This window comes from Grus americana, chromosome Z, assembly GCF_028858705.1.
Source record: "Grus americana isolate bGruAme1 chromosome Z, bGruAme1.mat, whole genome shotgun sequence".
Lineage (NCBI taxonomy): Eukaryota > Metazoa > Chordata > Aves > Gruiformes > Gruidae > Grus > Grus americana.
Genome location: NC_072891.1, coordinates 14,795,512 through 14,811,997, shown reverse-complemented (window position 1 = coordinate 14,811,997; position 16,486 = coordinate 14,795,512). Strand labels below are relative to the sequence as shown.

The 16,486-nt window shown below is 39.3% G+C and overlaps 1 protein-coding gene across 1 annotated transcript in view; it reads right to left on the bottom strand.

Annotated features, from left to right (window-relative positions):
- Positions 1-16,486, bottom strand: part of WDR70 (WD repeat domain 70) — a 155,588-nt gene that overhangs the window by 21,586 nt on the left and 117,516 nt on the right. The window contains exons 12-13 of the mRNA XM_054809664.1: positions 16,095-16,179; positions 14,296-14,434 (exon numbers count right to left, since the gene is read on the bottom strand). Of these exons, the coding sequence (XP_054665639.1) occupies positions 14,296-14,434; positions 16,095-16,179 (224 nt within the window). The remainder of the gene's footprint in view (positions 1-14,295; positions 14,435-16,094; positions 16,180-16,486) is intronic.

Sequence of the window (16,486 nt, the reverse complement as noted above, 5' to 3'; positions counted from 1 at the left end):
TTTCCTTCCATCACTGTCTTCTTGTATTCCTACACTAACATTTTACATGTCTGAACTGAAGCTGTACAATAGCATTGATTTCTTATTTTTTTCAATTCAGTTGAAACTTTCACTGATATCCAAAAAAATGTTAACTACCTTTCAAAATGTTAACTACCTTTATATGTATACAAATCCTAAGATAATAGCCAGTCTTTTGTTGTTAGCAAAATTTTATTAAACAGATACATACGTGTGTATATACTGATCTAATGGAATACAGAGGTTATAACTTGCTGCAAGACTGGCATGACATCAAGTTTCACCATTTTCCAAAAAATTCTAAGGGCTTTAATATTTTTGACATAAACAGGAATCACCATACACTTCTGCAGCACTTAGGTCAATGGGGCTCTATTCTTTCCTTGCTACTGCAAAATGAAAAGTAAATTAGAGGGGTCATATTTTAGAAAGATGTTTTAATTTCTTTCCCCTCCTTCAGGAAGTTCACACTGCTTCTCAATCAGACATTGTTTTTTTTGAAACAACCCCTTCTCCCTAAAGACAATTAAGTTTTAAGGTTAAATACCATGCATTTGTCTTCGAAAATGAACATTTCATGTGAAGAGTATTTTCAGGCAATGCATGAGAATGTATCAGCTTTTTAAAGTTAATTAGTAAAGCTCCTCCTGCCATGCAGGAAAGAGGAAAGAAAAACATGTTTCCATATCAGTTATGCACTGTTGGAATAAACCTTTCCAATTTTTCTTTCTCTTTAATTCAGGTACAGACTTTCACTCTTCTCTGATAGTTCTCAACTCTCAGCCTGCTTACACATTTGCTCCAAAATGCCAGAATTGATTATTCAGCTATCTGCAGCTATCAGACTTTCAGGTGAAGTTCCCTAAATTAATGTCTGCTCCCATGGCTATTAGTGAGAACTGTATAAATGAAAGTACAGACAAACAAATCTGGTAAATGGAGAAGATACGTCTATCTACTTCCACACCTACAGAAAACTACCCTGAGAGGGTGGAAATCTCTACTGGATGATGCTGACATAAAACTAATATTCGTACTATCTCTGTGATGAGTGTGCAGCCAACATCCCACTTGTAAACTGGAAAAAACAAAAAGTTATTTCCTTGCAAATTACCACTGGTAAAAAATACTGCTAATTCCAGATAAATTGAAAATGGAAAGGGAACATGCTAATCCTAGGCTTTCACACATCCCTAACTGTTGAGGCAAGAATTCATAGGATTTCAATGTTTTCTTCACATGATGTTTCCCCTAATTTAAAAAAAAAAAAAAAAAGTTGGTTAATATTTAGATAAAGTTCTGTAATCCTAAGGTGAAGTTGCTGATGTTCTTACAGTTAAGCCTGAAAATCAGGTGCAAGTAAGAAAGCACAGACCTGACTGTCACCTAGCACAATCCTTTCATACAGTGGCAGGCTTTTCTCCTGTGAATTGCCTACAGTCATAAATCCTTAAATCAATAGAAATGAGTGCAAAAGTAACCCATCGTCTCCTACTTTGCTGTTGGCAAGGTCAAAGCACAAGAGGCGAAATGTCCCAGTGCTTTAGCAAGAGAGAATAAACACGAATGGAGGGAACCGAATATCTTAGGTGGGACTTAGCTCACCAAACTTAAGATGTCTACACCTCTAATCTTTAGAGGTCTATTCTTTAAGTGCCTACAGACTTTCAACTCCCTTTACAGTTAACAGAGAGAAATAAGCATTTTACAGTGGCCTTCATCTAACCTATTTTAGATATCTATTTTAGGATGAGATAAAATCACAGTCTGGATGTGTTTATTTTTCTCTGTTGATTAGAAAAGGAGCCTAGGGTGACTGGATCAGCTGTAGACATCTATATTTGGTCAGGTGAATCCCTGCAGCCTACAATGGCCAAAATAACTATATAAGAAAAACAGAAAACTAACGAGGATCTATATTAGAGCATGTGCTACTTCCATAAAACTCTCCAGTTCAAGGGTAAAGGATCCTGGAAGCCAAATTAAATACTCCTAGTGCAGAAAGAGTACAGCAGATACAAACTCCTAAAACTGTCTAACAAATCTTTAGAATCTTAGCTTGAAAGATCAGGTCTAGCTCTGGAGATACTTAAAAACTGAATGGGAATAAACCAGAAACAAACACAGCCTGTATTCACCCTTATTGCTTACCCCTTTCTTAACCTACAATCTAATAAATTATTCCTTCAGAAACTCTTCTAAAGCTATACAATAAAAAAAAGACAACAAGAGCTGCTGCTCTGAGAAAATATTTTCAGTTAGGAAAAGAAAAACTTAAACAAACCTTCTTTCTTTCCTATGTGCAAGCTTTGCTTCAGTGGCCATGACGGTATGTGATGGGTTCTGTTTGAATAGTGCTGCTCAGATTTGCTGCAATTGGCTGCCCAGCCAGCCAGATAAGCGGCATGTCAGCAGGGAAGATAGTGAACGTGTAAAAGGACATTCTGATCGTGGTCACGGACTCTGTAAGGACAGGTCATCGCAGCAGTGGCCAGATGGGGCTTTTCTGACTGAACTGAATATTTATCTGAACTGTAACTTTTACAAATTCCAACATTGCTGGAAAAAACCCCAGTGTGGCAAAATCAGTGCAAATATGTGTGCAACTAGTTTACTTAGCACATCTACACTGTCTTTTCCCCTGTAAAACCCCTGTATATTCATAGTGAAGAACAGCTTGTGCAATGCACTATCTTTTAAACACATAGGCGCTTAAGACATAATTAAGCAATACTACTCAGGAAACATAACTGCTGATTAGCATATTTTTTTAAGAAACAGTATTTACCTTTTAAATTAACATTACCCATTACCTAAGCCTATAGTTATATTACATTACCTTTATATTTAAGAGGGGTAAGTAATTTCAAGCTTGTGCTGGAGTGAGGGATCAAATCTCAGCATGCCTTCCAGTTTAATCTTCTATACTTCTGGAACTTGCACAACATTAACTCCACCTGACTTTAGTGATATGTCTTCCCAGAAGAGAAGGGAAATGTACAAAGTTATTTCAGAAAAAACCTGTACTTATCTCAAAGGATTTCTATGTCTTTAAACAAAACATTAAAATATTTGGATGTTAACAGGTAAAGACAGCTTTCCACTACCACAAAATCTTTCAATGTTTGTTCCCAATCCCTGTTTGGCTACCACTGCTTTTAAACAACTTCTATAATTAGGAAAGATATTAAAGCAGTGGCTTTCAAGCTTTCCCATTTTATAAAGAAGGTGTGGAACTATTTAGAAACTTCAGATACTTATAGACTGCTGTACAGGGGATACAAATCTAGTCTTCATGCAAATCTCCAGGAACTCATGAAAAAAAGGAGAGTTTATGACCTTTGGAAGAAGGGCCAGGCAACTTAGGAGGACTACAAGGATGTTGTGAGGTTATGCAGGGAGAAAACTAGAAGGGCCAGAGCCCAACAAGAACTTAAACTGGCTACTGCTGTGAAAGACAATAAAAATGTTTCTATGAGTGCATTAAGCAACAAAAGGAGGGCTAAGGAGAATCTCCGGCTTTTATTGGCTGCAGGGGGAAACATAGTGACAAAGGATGAGGAACAGGCTGAGGTACTTCATGCCTTCTTTGCCTAGGTCTTTAGCAGTAAGACCAGTTGTGCTCCCGGTACCCAGCCCTCTGAGTGGGAAGACGGGGACTGGGAGCAGAAGGAAGCCCCCATGATGCAAGGGGAAATGGTTAGTGACCTGTCACACCACTTTGACACACACAGCTCTATGGGGCCGGATGGGATCCACCCGAGAGTACTGAGGAAGCTGGTGGGAGCGCTCGCCAAGCCACTATCCATCATTTATCAGCAGTCCTGGCTAACCAGGACAGTCCCAGTTGACTGGAGGTTAGCCAATGTGCCGCACATTTACCTAGAAACAGCCAGAAGGATTATTCGGGGAACTATAGGCCTGTCAGCCTGACCTCAGTGCCAGGGAACGTTATGGAGCAGATCATCTTGAGTGCCATCAGGCGAAACATACAGGACAACCAGGCGACCAGGCCCAGTCAGCATGGGCATATGAAAAGCAGGTCCTGCTTGACTAACCTGATCTCCTTCTATGACAAGGTGACCTGCTTAGTGGATGAGGGAAAGGCTTTGGATGTTGTCTACCTGGACTTCAGTAAAGCCTTTGACACTGTTTCCCACAGCATTCTCATGTAGACACTGGCTGCTCGTGGCTTGGATGGGCATACGTTCCACTGGGTAACAAACTGGCTGGATGGCCAGGCCCAAAGAGTTGTGGTGAATGGAGTTACATCCAGTTGGCGGCCGGTCACAAGCGGTGTTCCTCAGGGCTCAGTACTGGGGCCAGTTCTCTTTAAGATCTCTACCAGTGCTCTGGACAAGGGGATCGAATGCACCCTCAGTAAGTGTGCAGGTGACACCAAGTTGGGTGGGAGTGTTGATCTGCTGGAGGGTAGGGAGGCTCTACAGAGGGATCTGGACAGGCTGGATCGATGAGCTGAGGCCAGCTGTATGAGGTTCAGTGAGGCTCAGTGCTGGGTCCTGTCGCAACGATCCCATGCAACGCTACAGGCTTGGGGAAGAGTGGCTGGAAAGCTGCCCGGCAGAAAAGGACCTGGGGGTGTTGGTCACAGCCAGCTGAAGATGAGCCAGCAGTGTGCCCAGGTGGCCAAGAAGGCCAACAGCATCCTGGCTTGTATGAGGAATAGCGTGGCCAGCAGGACTGGGGAAGTGATCGTCCCCCTGTACTCAGCACTGGTGAGGCCATGTCTCAAATACTGTGTTCAGTTTTGGGACCCTCACTACAAGAAAGACATTGAGGTGCTGGAGCATGTCCAGAGAAGGGCAACGAAGCTGGTGAAGGGTCTAGAGCACAAGTCTTATGAGGAGCGGCTGAGGGAACTGGGGTTGTTTGGTCTGGAGAAAAGGAGGCTGAGGGGAGACCTTATTGCTCTCTGCAACTGCCTGAAAGGAGGTTGCGGCCAGGTGGGTGTTGGTCTCCTCTCCCGAGTAACAAGTGATAGGACAAGAAGAAACGGCCTCAAGTTGTGTCAGGGGATCTTTAGGTTGGATATTAGGAAAAATGTTTTCACCAAAAGGGTTGTCAAGCACTGGAACAGGCTGCCCAGGGAAGTGGTTGAGTCACCATCCCTGGAGGTATTTAGAAGATGTATAGACATGGTGCTTAGGGACATGGTTTAGTGGTGAACTTGGCAGTGCTAGGTTAACAGTGGGACTTCATGATCTTTAAGGTTTTTTCCAAGCTAAATGATTCTATGATTCTATTCTATGATTCATGGATATGTTTGAAGTGCCCTACAGTTTTAATCGACTGAAAACTTCAACTGCTTATGAAATACATCCCAGCAAGAATGCATACACTACTTGTTAAAAGAGAGGAAAACACCTCAGAATATACTAAAAATCTCATGATGCTGGGCTGCAGGAAAGGGTCATAAGCATTCTAACTTATAGGCATGTGTTGGGTTTGCGTGGCAGGGTTTTGGTAGCGGGGGGGCTACAGGGGTGGCTTCTGTGAGAAGCTGCTAGAAGCTCCCCCTGTGTCTGATAGAGCCAATGCCAGCCGGCTCTAAGACGGGCCCGCCGCTGGCCAAGGCCAAGCCAATCAGCGCCTCTGTGATAACATATTTAAGAAGGAGAAAAACACTTAAAGAGAGAGAGCTTTTGCAGCCCGAGAGAGGAGTGAGAAGATATAAGAAACTCTGCAGACACCAAGGTCAGTGCAGATGGAGGGGGAGGAGGAGCTCCAGGCACCGGAGTGGAGATCCCCCTGCAGCCCGGGGTGAAGACCATGGTGAAGCAGGCTGTCCCCCTGCAGCCCATGGAGGAAGGATGAGGGCATGTAGAGATTCCACCTGCAGCCCGTGGAGGACCCCACGCCGGAGCAGGTGGAGGCACCTGAAGGAGGCTGCGGCCTGTGGGAAGCCCATGCTGGAGCAAGTTCCTGGCCGGACCGGTGGACCCGTGAAGAGGGGAGCCCATGCCAGGGCAGGTTTGCTGGCAGGACTTGTGACCCCGTGGGGGATCCCACGCTGGAGCAGTTTGCTCCTGAAGGTCTGCACCCCGTGAGAGGGACTCCATGCTGGAGCAGGGGAACGATGAGAGGAGTCCTCCCCCTGAGGATGAAGAAGCAGCAGAAACACCGTGAGATGAACTGACCGTAACCCCCACTCCCCGTCCCCCTGTGCCGCTGAGGGGGGGAAGGTTGAAGCCGGGAGTGAAGTTGAGCCCGGGAAGATGGGAGGGGTGGGGGGAAGTGTTTTAAGAGTTGATTTTATTTTCTCATTCCTCTACTCTGTTTTGCCTAGTAATAAATTAGATGAATTCCCTCTCTAAGTTTGGTCTGTTTTGCTCTTGACGATAATTAGTGAGTGATCTCTCCCTGTCCTTATCTCGACCTGCAAGCATTTTGTTATGTCTTTTCTCCCCTGTCTAGTGAATGAGGGGAGTGAGAGAGCGGCTCTGGTGGGCACCTGGCCTTCAGCCAGGGTCAACCCACCACAAGGCAGCAGAATGACTCCTGCCTGTCTTCCAAGATCTCATAGCTTCAAAAGGAAACACTTATTTCCTCCTTCTCATGTCCTCATACTCTATAAAACTTCAGAAAAAGGCCTAAAAGAGTTTTAAGCAAACATTTCAGCACATTTTTTCCCAAATGTACCAGCATGGTTTTCTTCCTAAATGTACAAAGAGATATTTTCTCTCCAATTCTATGCAACTGGAATTTAAAGGAAAAATTAAAAAAAACCCAACAAAACCCACAACCAAAAACCAACCCAAAACAAAACCCAAACCCACCAGAAATCCAAAACAAACAAAACAAACTCAACATTCTAATCTGAAGCTAATGGCAACCTTACCTGCAGAAATATCACTATTTCTACATAATAATCAAGGATCATTAATAATGATGGTTTATATGCAGAATGGAAAGTAAAATCAACTGATAATGTTAGCATAGTAAGAATCATAGAATCACAGAATGGTTTGTATTGGAAGGGACCTCAAAGATCATCTAGTTCCAACCCCCTGCCATGGGCAGGGACACCCTCCACTAGACCACGTTGCCCAAAGCCTCATCCAACCTGGCCTTGAACACTTCCAGGGATGGGGCATCCACAACCTCTCTGGGCAACCTGTTCCAGTGCCTCACCACCCTCACAGTGAAGAATTTCTTCCTAACATCTAATGTAAATCGACCCTCCTTCAGCTTAAACCCATTCCCCCTTGTCCTGTCACTCCATTCCCTTGTAAACAGTCCCTCTCCAGCTTTCCTGTAGGCCCCTTCAGGTATTGGAAGGCTGCTCTAAGGTCTCCCTGGAGCCTTCTCTTCTCCAGGCTGAACAACCCCAAGTCTCTCAGCCTGTCCTTATAGAAGAGGGGCTCCCGCTCTCTGATCATAAGGATCATAAGGAAAGGCTTTTATATAGATAGGTTCTTCCTTCTCCTACAGTCACCTTGATTTCTCTGCAGAAGATCTGCATGAAACATTAGCTACATTAACTGTCTGCTCTCCTCCAAGAACAACAGACGTTCTGACTTAAGAATCATAGAAAGATAATGCTGCTCAGAGATGACGTTAATTCCCACTGCACATTCTGTAACCTCTTTTTTCTGGTGTCTCAGAGCACAGTGGTGATCCAAAAGCCAACAACTTGGCTTGCCATGCTGCCATATGTGGGAAAGGCTAATCTGCCTCCTGGGTGCACCCACCAACCAGGGGAGGGGAAAAAACGTAGATTGAGTAACTCTCATAAAACTGCTCTATTTTTAATTAAAATAAAAGATTAAAGAACAGATTTAGAACTACGCCCTTTCCAAATGTCTGTGAAGCTGAACAACAAATGCTACCAGTTTGCTTCCACCTTGTTCCTTCTTTTGAGCAAAAACATGGTTAACACTCATATGTTGATACTATGCATGCTCTGATCAAAAAAAAAAGGCTGCTCACATGATAAAAATTTACTAATATTATATTAAAAATCCACTGTAATCCCCAAATGCAAAAATCTTCAGGATTGAGATTCCCCTGGAGCTCTTCTAAGAGCCAACTACAATAAATAAGGTGGGAGGTTAGGGAATATCTAGAATGCAGTGATCTGCTATCATTAGATTTAAAATACACGTGAGAATACAGTAGTAGAGGAAACAACATTAATGTTTTTCCCTTGTGAATCATGACTTGGAAAACGTGTAGAAACATTCAACAGAAAATGGACCAGAAACAGATAAAATTTACAATTTTCTATGTAGAAACCAGAAATATCCTAAAAACATTTTCAGAGGCCAATAATTTAAAGCAGGATCTCAATATAGAACATATGGATAGCAGTGCTGTATCACTTACCTTTCAATGTACAGCTATAAAATATATTCTTAGAAGTTAATTGAGCCACTGAACAACACTCTCCTTTTTTGATGAATAGAAAAAGTAACTTAGTCAAGGTGTCAAACTGCTTTCCTTGTAATTGCAGGGTAGGGCATTTTCGAGCACCTGCTCTGTTAAATTACAGTCACACTTTCATCGCAGTGTATCACAAAACTAAGGAAGACAACCTTCACGTGCACCCCCCGCTCCTCGTTACAGTGAGGAAACTTGCACAGTTTATTTCTCTCACATACCTCAAACCTCTAGTGACAGCTCCCCTAAAACAAAGTACATGCTGTTGCAGGATATATGAAGGGAAGCACAACATTGTCTTTACATATATGAAAGCACAGAATAAAAATTGACAAGTTACCTCACCATAAACCAAAACACATTCCTGTGATTTACCTTTTGTACTAGTTTTTTTTTAAACATTAATCAGCACAAGAAATTACTGGACCTTAAATATCGTATTTACTTCATTATTGTGAAAAATGTGGATTTTCCTTTCAAATAAAATAAATGGCTTTAAAAAAGCCCCAGAAGTAACATAATGATCTCTTCCAGAAGTTAAAAGAATTTATTTTTTTTTCTTAAATTCAAAAGCTTTAAATCTTAGTGAAATGGGCCACAGTAGAAAAGCCCTTTACTATATTACTGCACCTTATAAATAGTAAATGATATCGTTTGAGGTCAAGGAAAGAAATACTGCAATCCTATATCAACTGTGCGTAAAGGATGCTGGAAGTTTCATATTCCTTATTCCTTCTTTCCTTTTCACTCTTTAATCTAAAAAGAAGCTTTATTTATAGCTTGTCTCAGAAGACCTTCCTGAAACATCCTTTAGAGGCATTTTCAGAAGTATTTAATAATTTAACTTTGCTTATATTTGAGAAACTAAGAAAATATCCTCCCAACAGAAACAGGTTTCCCATAACAAGCACAAATCTATGTTTTTGGATTGTTGCTTATCTATAAAAACCTGTGGGATATTTTTAAAACTTGCACATCTCCTTTTATAATGTACAAAATCTCATCATCTTGGCTCATTTTTAAATTAAATTATTGCTTACATTTTCCTTAAAAATAGCAGTTTCTGTATTTGTACAACCTTTTTTTTTTCTTTTTCAGTGCCTACTCTTGCTTGGCAGTAACGGGGTGTACTGCTTCCTTCCATATGGGGAAAATGACTGCTCTACTGCTGCCAAAATCAATCTTGTCTGTAGTAAGGATAACTACTGGGTGATCTGTTTGAACTAGCCAAACGAATGACAGACATGTAAGAGTGATTCAAGTGGCTATCCACAGCTATTTTAAATTAAATTGGCATTGGGGGAAATATTGTGCACCCAACTCTGTTTCCCATACAGTAGGTATTTATAACTGGTTCCCATGAAGATCTCATACTTGCATAACCAAACCAAGAATTAGGAATAAACCCTCCCTGCCTTGCCTCTGAAAATGAAATCTCCCTTCCATTCCAGAAAGAGAGTGCACTTACAGACATCCCAAAAAATGAGACCTCATCCCAAAGCAGCTACAGGTTTTCCTTCCTCTCACACTACCTGAATTTCGGTGCATATACTTTGCACCTTTCTTCTGGCAATTATATTTTTTGACATCTGTTTAAGCCTCCTCACCAATCTAAATGAAGAAACAGTCTGCATACAATTCCAAATCTTTCACATAAAATAAGCCTCAAATGCTCAAATTGAGAAAGTTTAATATAAATATTTTCTTCTAATATTTGAGGTGAGAGCAAGAGAACCGTTCACAGATAATACTGTCAAGACAGAAGAAACAGAGACAGAAAAACTATGAAAAAGCTGCATATGCATAACAGGATTTTTAAAGTTTGGTTCTGGTTGAAAAGAGAGGAATTCTGTACAGTGTAGCATACATAACTATGGTCACAGTACAAAGCCATCGTAATTTCCAATCACACGTGTATACACTGAGCCAGAGTAAGGTTGAAGTACTGCATGCAGAGCATAAGCTTCCATATGAGAGTGGGAGAGGCAGGAGCTCACACCCACGAGTTTTGATCTAATCTGCAGTAAGTCAATGACCCTGCCAGTAACCAGCAACATCTATAATTGCACTCCTTGCTAAACTCATGGAAGAAAAATCCACTGAGTGCTACTAGTGGTAAAATTCCTATGTCTGCATCAAGATATCTCTTAAGTCATAGATCACCAGAGGGAAAACAATATAGTTGGAGAAACATCATTGTGTATTCATCCTGTTCACATCTCCTCAGGCCGGCACACTGCTACTGGCCATACAGAGCCCATGGTCTGCACCACTTCTGATATTTATTTAGTTTTCTTCAAAAAGTATTGCCATTTATCCAAGAAGCTTAAGTTCTACAGAAGTCCCAATGCTTACATGGTGGGATAACATTCAATAGTGGACACAACAATATAGTCACTAGTTTAGCCACAGATTGTGACCAAAAAAAAAAAAAAGACTAATATGTGAAATGAAAAGCAAATCAATATTCTATACCCAGCCACAACAGCAGAGACTAATCAGACTGTTAGTCCATTAGTAAAACCACAAGGTTTCACTCCAGCAGCTCTGAAACAGTAATGGGTTTTCCCATGAAAACTTGAAAGAAAAGGTGAAAAAAGGTTTGTGTGGTGTGATAGAAAGGAATGCCAGACACTGCTTTGGTCAAACATTCCCATTAAATTTTTTCCCATTACCCCCTAGGTTCATTCACAGGCCAGTTGCACTGTCTATTTACCAAGGAGGTTTAAGATAATGTTTATTGCTCTTTAATGTTTTTCAATTTTCTAAGTTTGCCAGCATTTCTTTTAAAAAAATCCTTGTTAAATTAAAAAAGTAACACATTAATGGTTTGTGTTTTCTCTTTACAGTAGATTTTCTGTTATCCTGATTATATAAGTTCTACCACTTAACTGGTACACAACTGCCCTCAAAGTGTCTTGTTATTTTCATTTTATACTTGAAATAAATGACTAATGATGCCCTTTTTCTTTAGCAATTTGGACTAAATCCAACTGAAATCACTGAAATTATTTTCATGATGAATGAGAGTTGATCAAGCTCTTTGCAGAGATAGATACTGGTGTGTTTGTGCTTTTACTACACATACTAGCATAGTGTAACTTCATCTATGCAATGCTTAAAAAAACAAGAATAGAAACATTGAAATTACTTCAAGTACTAGATAACATACAAAAGGTAAAGTAGTATGATATTTAGTTACAGAAGACAAACTGAAGTCTTAGATAACATTATGTGTTTATCTTTAATTACACTAAATACATTTTCGAGAGAGTATAAGGAAAAAATGGGAAGCAGGAAAGCAGTCCATAGAAAGTAAGTAATTACTGCACTACTGAAAAAATGCTTTGATAAATTACACATAAGACATTAATCTACCAATTTATATGCTAACGGTCTTTCTAGAAAACAGCATGTACTGCTTATAAAATACAAAAGCCAGCTTCTTGAAAATTCATTTGTTTTTAGCATGCCTTTATGCATTTATATTTCATCAAACACTGCAATTTGAGAAGAACAAGAAAAGAATACTAATGAAAAACTTGAAATATACAAACAATAGATCTTGAAAAAAATATATTGCTTTTATTTTGTAATACCATATGCTTAACTGTGTTTTTCTTAGATGTGTAGTGTTGAAGCTAGAAGCTAGACAGACTGTTTGTAGAAGTATTATTAGTGCTGACTCACTGAAAATTATGTCATAAGATCAGCATTTGTAAGTCTCAATTCTTCACCTATTATTTCCATTCTTTTCATTTGATCCATTATATGCAAAGCAGGAGAATGAGAGTCTTAAATTTTATAACTACAAATGAAGAGAAAGAGCAGCACTAAAACTCTATGGACAAAAGTAATTTACTACAGTCTTAAAAAGTACCATATAAATATCAGCACCTATATGATTTTATAGTATAAAATTATGAACCTGCTGAGATTTGTACACATACTTAAAATGTTATTACATGAGTGGCCCCAGTGAAGTCACTTACTGACCCCTAATTTTGTTTTTCCAACAATTTCCTACTGTTGGCTCTCAGCTCTATGTCTCATTTGCATTTTGAAGCAGAACAACATAAATTTACCTCTCAATTCTGAGAGAAACTGATCGCAAAACAATCTTTTCTGGACTCCCCTGTAGCATCATCTACCTCTGCAGGCAAACAGACCCTCTGTTTCAGAGAATTAAGGAACTGTTTTTCTGGGAGACAAAACTAGCAAATGAAAATTATATTTCCTTTGAACATAAAACAGGTAGGTTGGTGAGCAGTAATTCTCTAATTTCTTTTTGAGATAGTGGATCCACCATTGACAAGCTTCTCATTCTTGCAGTCTTAAAGTGCAGCTGAAGTTTCTGTACACTGTTACTGACTTCACCACCACTAAATGGAGATGCCATCATGACCACATCCAGACACTTAGCTCTAAGGAATCCAAATTCACTGTGAAGGGAATTGCTAAGCTATTTTCTTTCCTGTGCCGAAGGACAGAAGAGGTCCTACAATGATCTATGTCTTGCACTTTATCTTATGTAGTTGTTTTCCTTTTCTCTGTCATGAAGTTTCAGAGGGGATACTGAGGCATTCATGTTTTGTCTCAGAAAAGGGTCATAAATACTTGGTTATAATACTTGTATCAGAAAATAAAAATCCATTAGAAATCCTCATGAGTTAAGTTGAGATTTGGTATGTTCCACAAGAGAAAAATTTAAAATCAAATTTATGCTAACTTTGGAGAAATTCTTTAGTACTAAATAAAACTTCCACTATCATAAAAATTGTATTTAGAATATATGTTTAAAATAAAATGAGGGGCTTTTTCCCCTACAGAAATAAACACATGCTTTCTGCTTTGACATGAATTCTGCATTTTTAATTTGCAAGACTGCTGCCACAGAAATGATGGGTATAACAAATTCATCTGTAAGCAGATTTTGCTTTAGGATGAATTAGAAGAGAAAATGGGATTTGAAAAGAAAAATTAATAGAAATGTAAATTCTGTACAAATTATCTCCAACACAAGGGGTTTTGGTCCACTGTGCTAGGAAAGACTGCTGTGCTGGGTTAAGAAAAGTGCAGAAAAAGAAAACGATATCCTGAAACAAAGCAACAAAGTTGGTATCTGACAGACTGCAACAACTAATAGGACTTCAGCATACATTGCCACACTTAAGCAAAGGCAATTCTGTTTGAATTTATCCCAGTTCTGTTATAATTTATAAGCTTACCTGTGTACATCATAAGAGCAAAAGGACCTCTTTTCAACTATGATAAGCTTTTTGCTTCTGTACAAGGGAATAGATAGGCAGTTCAAGACATACATAGACTCTTCTGTATTGCAGATTCACAATTTTAGGGTTTTATATTGCTGGTGAGAATGGTATTTTTGATGGAGGGATTCCTAATGATGCCTTCTTTTTGCCATGAAATTGTTGCATTTACACAAGCTAGAGTCTACTGAAATACATTCTATAGGAACCACAAGTCTAGTTTCAGGGACAAGTAGGAGTTTTGTCACAATATGGCATTTCATCATGATAACTGGTGGAGTAAACAGCATAAACATATAAGAATTTTAGGATTTGTGCCTCACTTCACAGATCTAGAAAGGTTCAGAGAAATCCTTGAGAAACACAATGGCAACATCAAAGCAGGGACCCCCTAGTGCTGAAACACTTTGTCCCAAGATTTTATTATTTTTTTTAATTGAGAGGAGGATAACACTTATTTACATTGCTCTACCTCTATCTCTCAAATATGGAGGAGAAAAACAACAGTAGTGTAGGTAGGTCATTACCTGTATAATAGGAAAAAAGTATATGAATATGATTTCATTCATATGAATAGTTGACAAAATAAAACTAAAATACATACCGCATCTGTAACTTCTATCTCATACAACTTCTGGAACGTCTCCCGATAGAAGAAAAAAAGCTTCCCACTGCCACCACCTTTCTTAACAGAGGTGCCTGTGACAAGTATTTTATCATCTGGGCTGAAACAACAATCTGTCCTGTTGAAGAAAACAAACCATCATACTGGGCAAATCAATAATCAATAATTAATGTTTAGGGAATGTGTATATAAATTGCACTCCTTAAAAATAATCTTTTCTATTTGTTAATCCTTTCAAGAAAAAGCTTTAAAAAACCCCTTTTGTCAGCTGTCATCTATTACTATAGTTATCACACACAGTTCACATGTACAATTACAGCTGTGCACAGAATGTGCAAAACTGGCAGATCCAATAACAATCCTCCTCCCAACAAAATTCTCCTTCACTCATAAGTCTTGTAAACTTTTCAACATGAGAAACAAACTATTTTCAAGTCTGGTTATCATCATTAAGTAAAAAAATTAATCAATCATGAAATCTGGTTTTGCTGATTAAACATTCTTCAATGATGCAAAGTAGTGTGTTTATACAGTGGCCAAAAATGTTTGTCTGTTTATTTTTCCTTTATGCTACAAATTGTAGTCAAGATTGAGCTGTCCATGACCTACCTTTCTAAGATTTTATTTCAAAAGTATAAATTGTCTTTACAGTTGGATTTGGCTGTGCTACAGCTATTGAAATGCAGGTAACACCAATAAAAATATTAATACAATACTTAGCACTATGCAGTACAATATAGTATTTTAGTACCAAAGAACAGTCATCAGTACTTCCAACATCATAACCTGAATTCATACCATGCACCTTCATGTTATGTCTACTTTTCAATCCAGCTCTTTTTTTATTAATCATAGACCAAATAAGAATGAAGATTACTTATATATCTCATTACACAAACATAAGGTAATGAACTGGCCTCCTCCCGAAAAGCTGTTAATCTAATTAGACATAAGACATGAGACTGAAAAATGGCATAAACCAAAGCTAGCTATGAATAATTACAAAAAATATGAGATCTTTTAAAGCAATGTGAAGTACTAAAATAGCCAAGAATCCTCATTGCACAGTCCTCCCCGTGTAGTCCTTTCTGTCACTGTTCTGGTTTCAGCTGAGATAGAGTTAATTCTCTTTCTAGTAGCAGGTATAGTGCTGTGTTTCGGATTTAGCATGAGCATACTGTTGATAACACACTGATGTTTTAGTTGTTGCTGGGTAGTTGCACTGTCTACACTAAGTCAAGGACTTTTCAGCTTCTCACTGTGCCCTGCCAGGTGCACAAGCAGCTGGGAGAGCACAGCCAGGACAGCTGACCCAGACTGGCCAGAGGGATATTCCTCACCATGTAATGTCGTGATTTGTACGTAACTGGGGAAGCGAGCCGGGAGGCAGGATTGCTGCTCGGAAAATCAAGGGGTTTTTTTTCCCCTTATGCATGTGGTGAGCAACTGTATTTGTGCATCACTTGTTTTATATATTATTATTATTACTATTATTACTACTACTACTACTACTATTATTATTATTCTCTTCTTTTGTTATCCTATTAAACTGTCTTTACCTCAAACTATGATTTTTTTTTTTTCCTTCTCCTTCTCATCCCCTTGGGTGGGGAGGGACAAGTGAGCAGCTGTGTAGTACTTGGTTACCAGCTGGGGTTAAAACACTACAGCACAGTTCTGGACCTGTTGAAAACTGAGAGGGAGAACTCCAGTAGACTCCATCCCATTCAGCACAAATGCTGCTATTTCTACTAGCTGGAATAAATTAGAGTACTTACATTGGAAAGAAGCTGGGCAGTCTTTCCGCTGAATTAAGAGGCTTTTTAAATTGTCTAATATCCCATATCTTTAAAGTATCATCTCCTATGAAATGAAAGGGACAAAGGTTAGCAATAAAGAATTTAAATGAAGAATTTAGATGCATGAAGAAAATTTCACCCTCTAATTCATACACAAAAAGAACAGAATTATATGGTAGAAGCATTCAAAATGGGGATGGTTTGGAAGTTTTTTGTCCCTAAATGAGTATGAAAGTGCAAGGATGAGATGTTCCACCTGCTGCACTCCAGTAGATCAGAAACTTCTCCTCAGTGGCTCAACTCCATCATGACAATCCCTCCTACTAAGAACCATTATTCACAGTGGAATCAGATTCCCCATACACTAATTT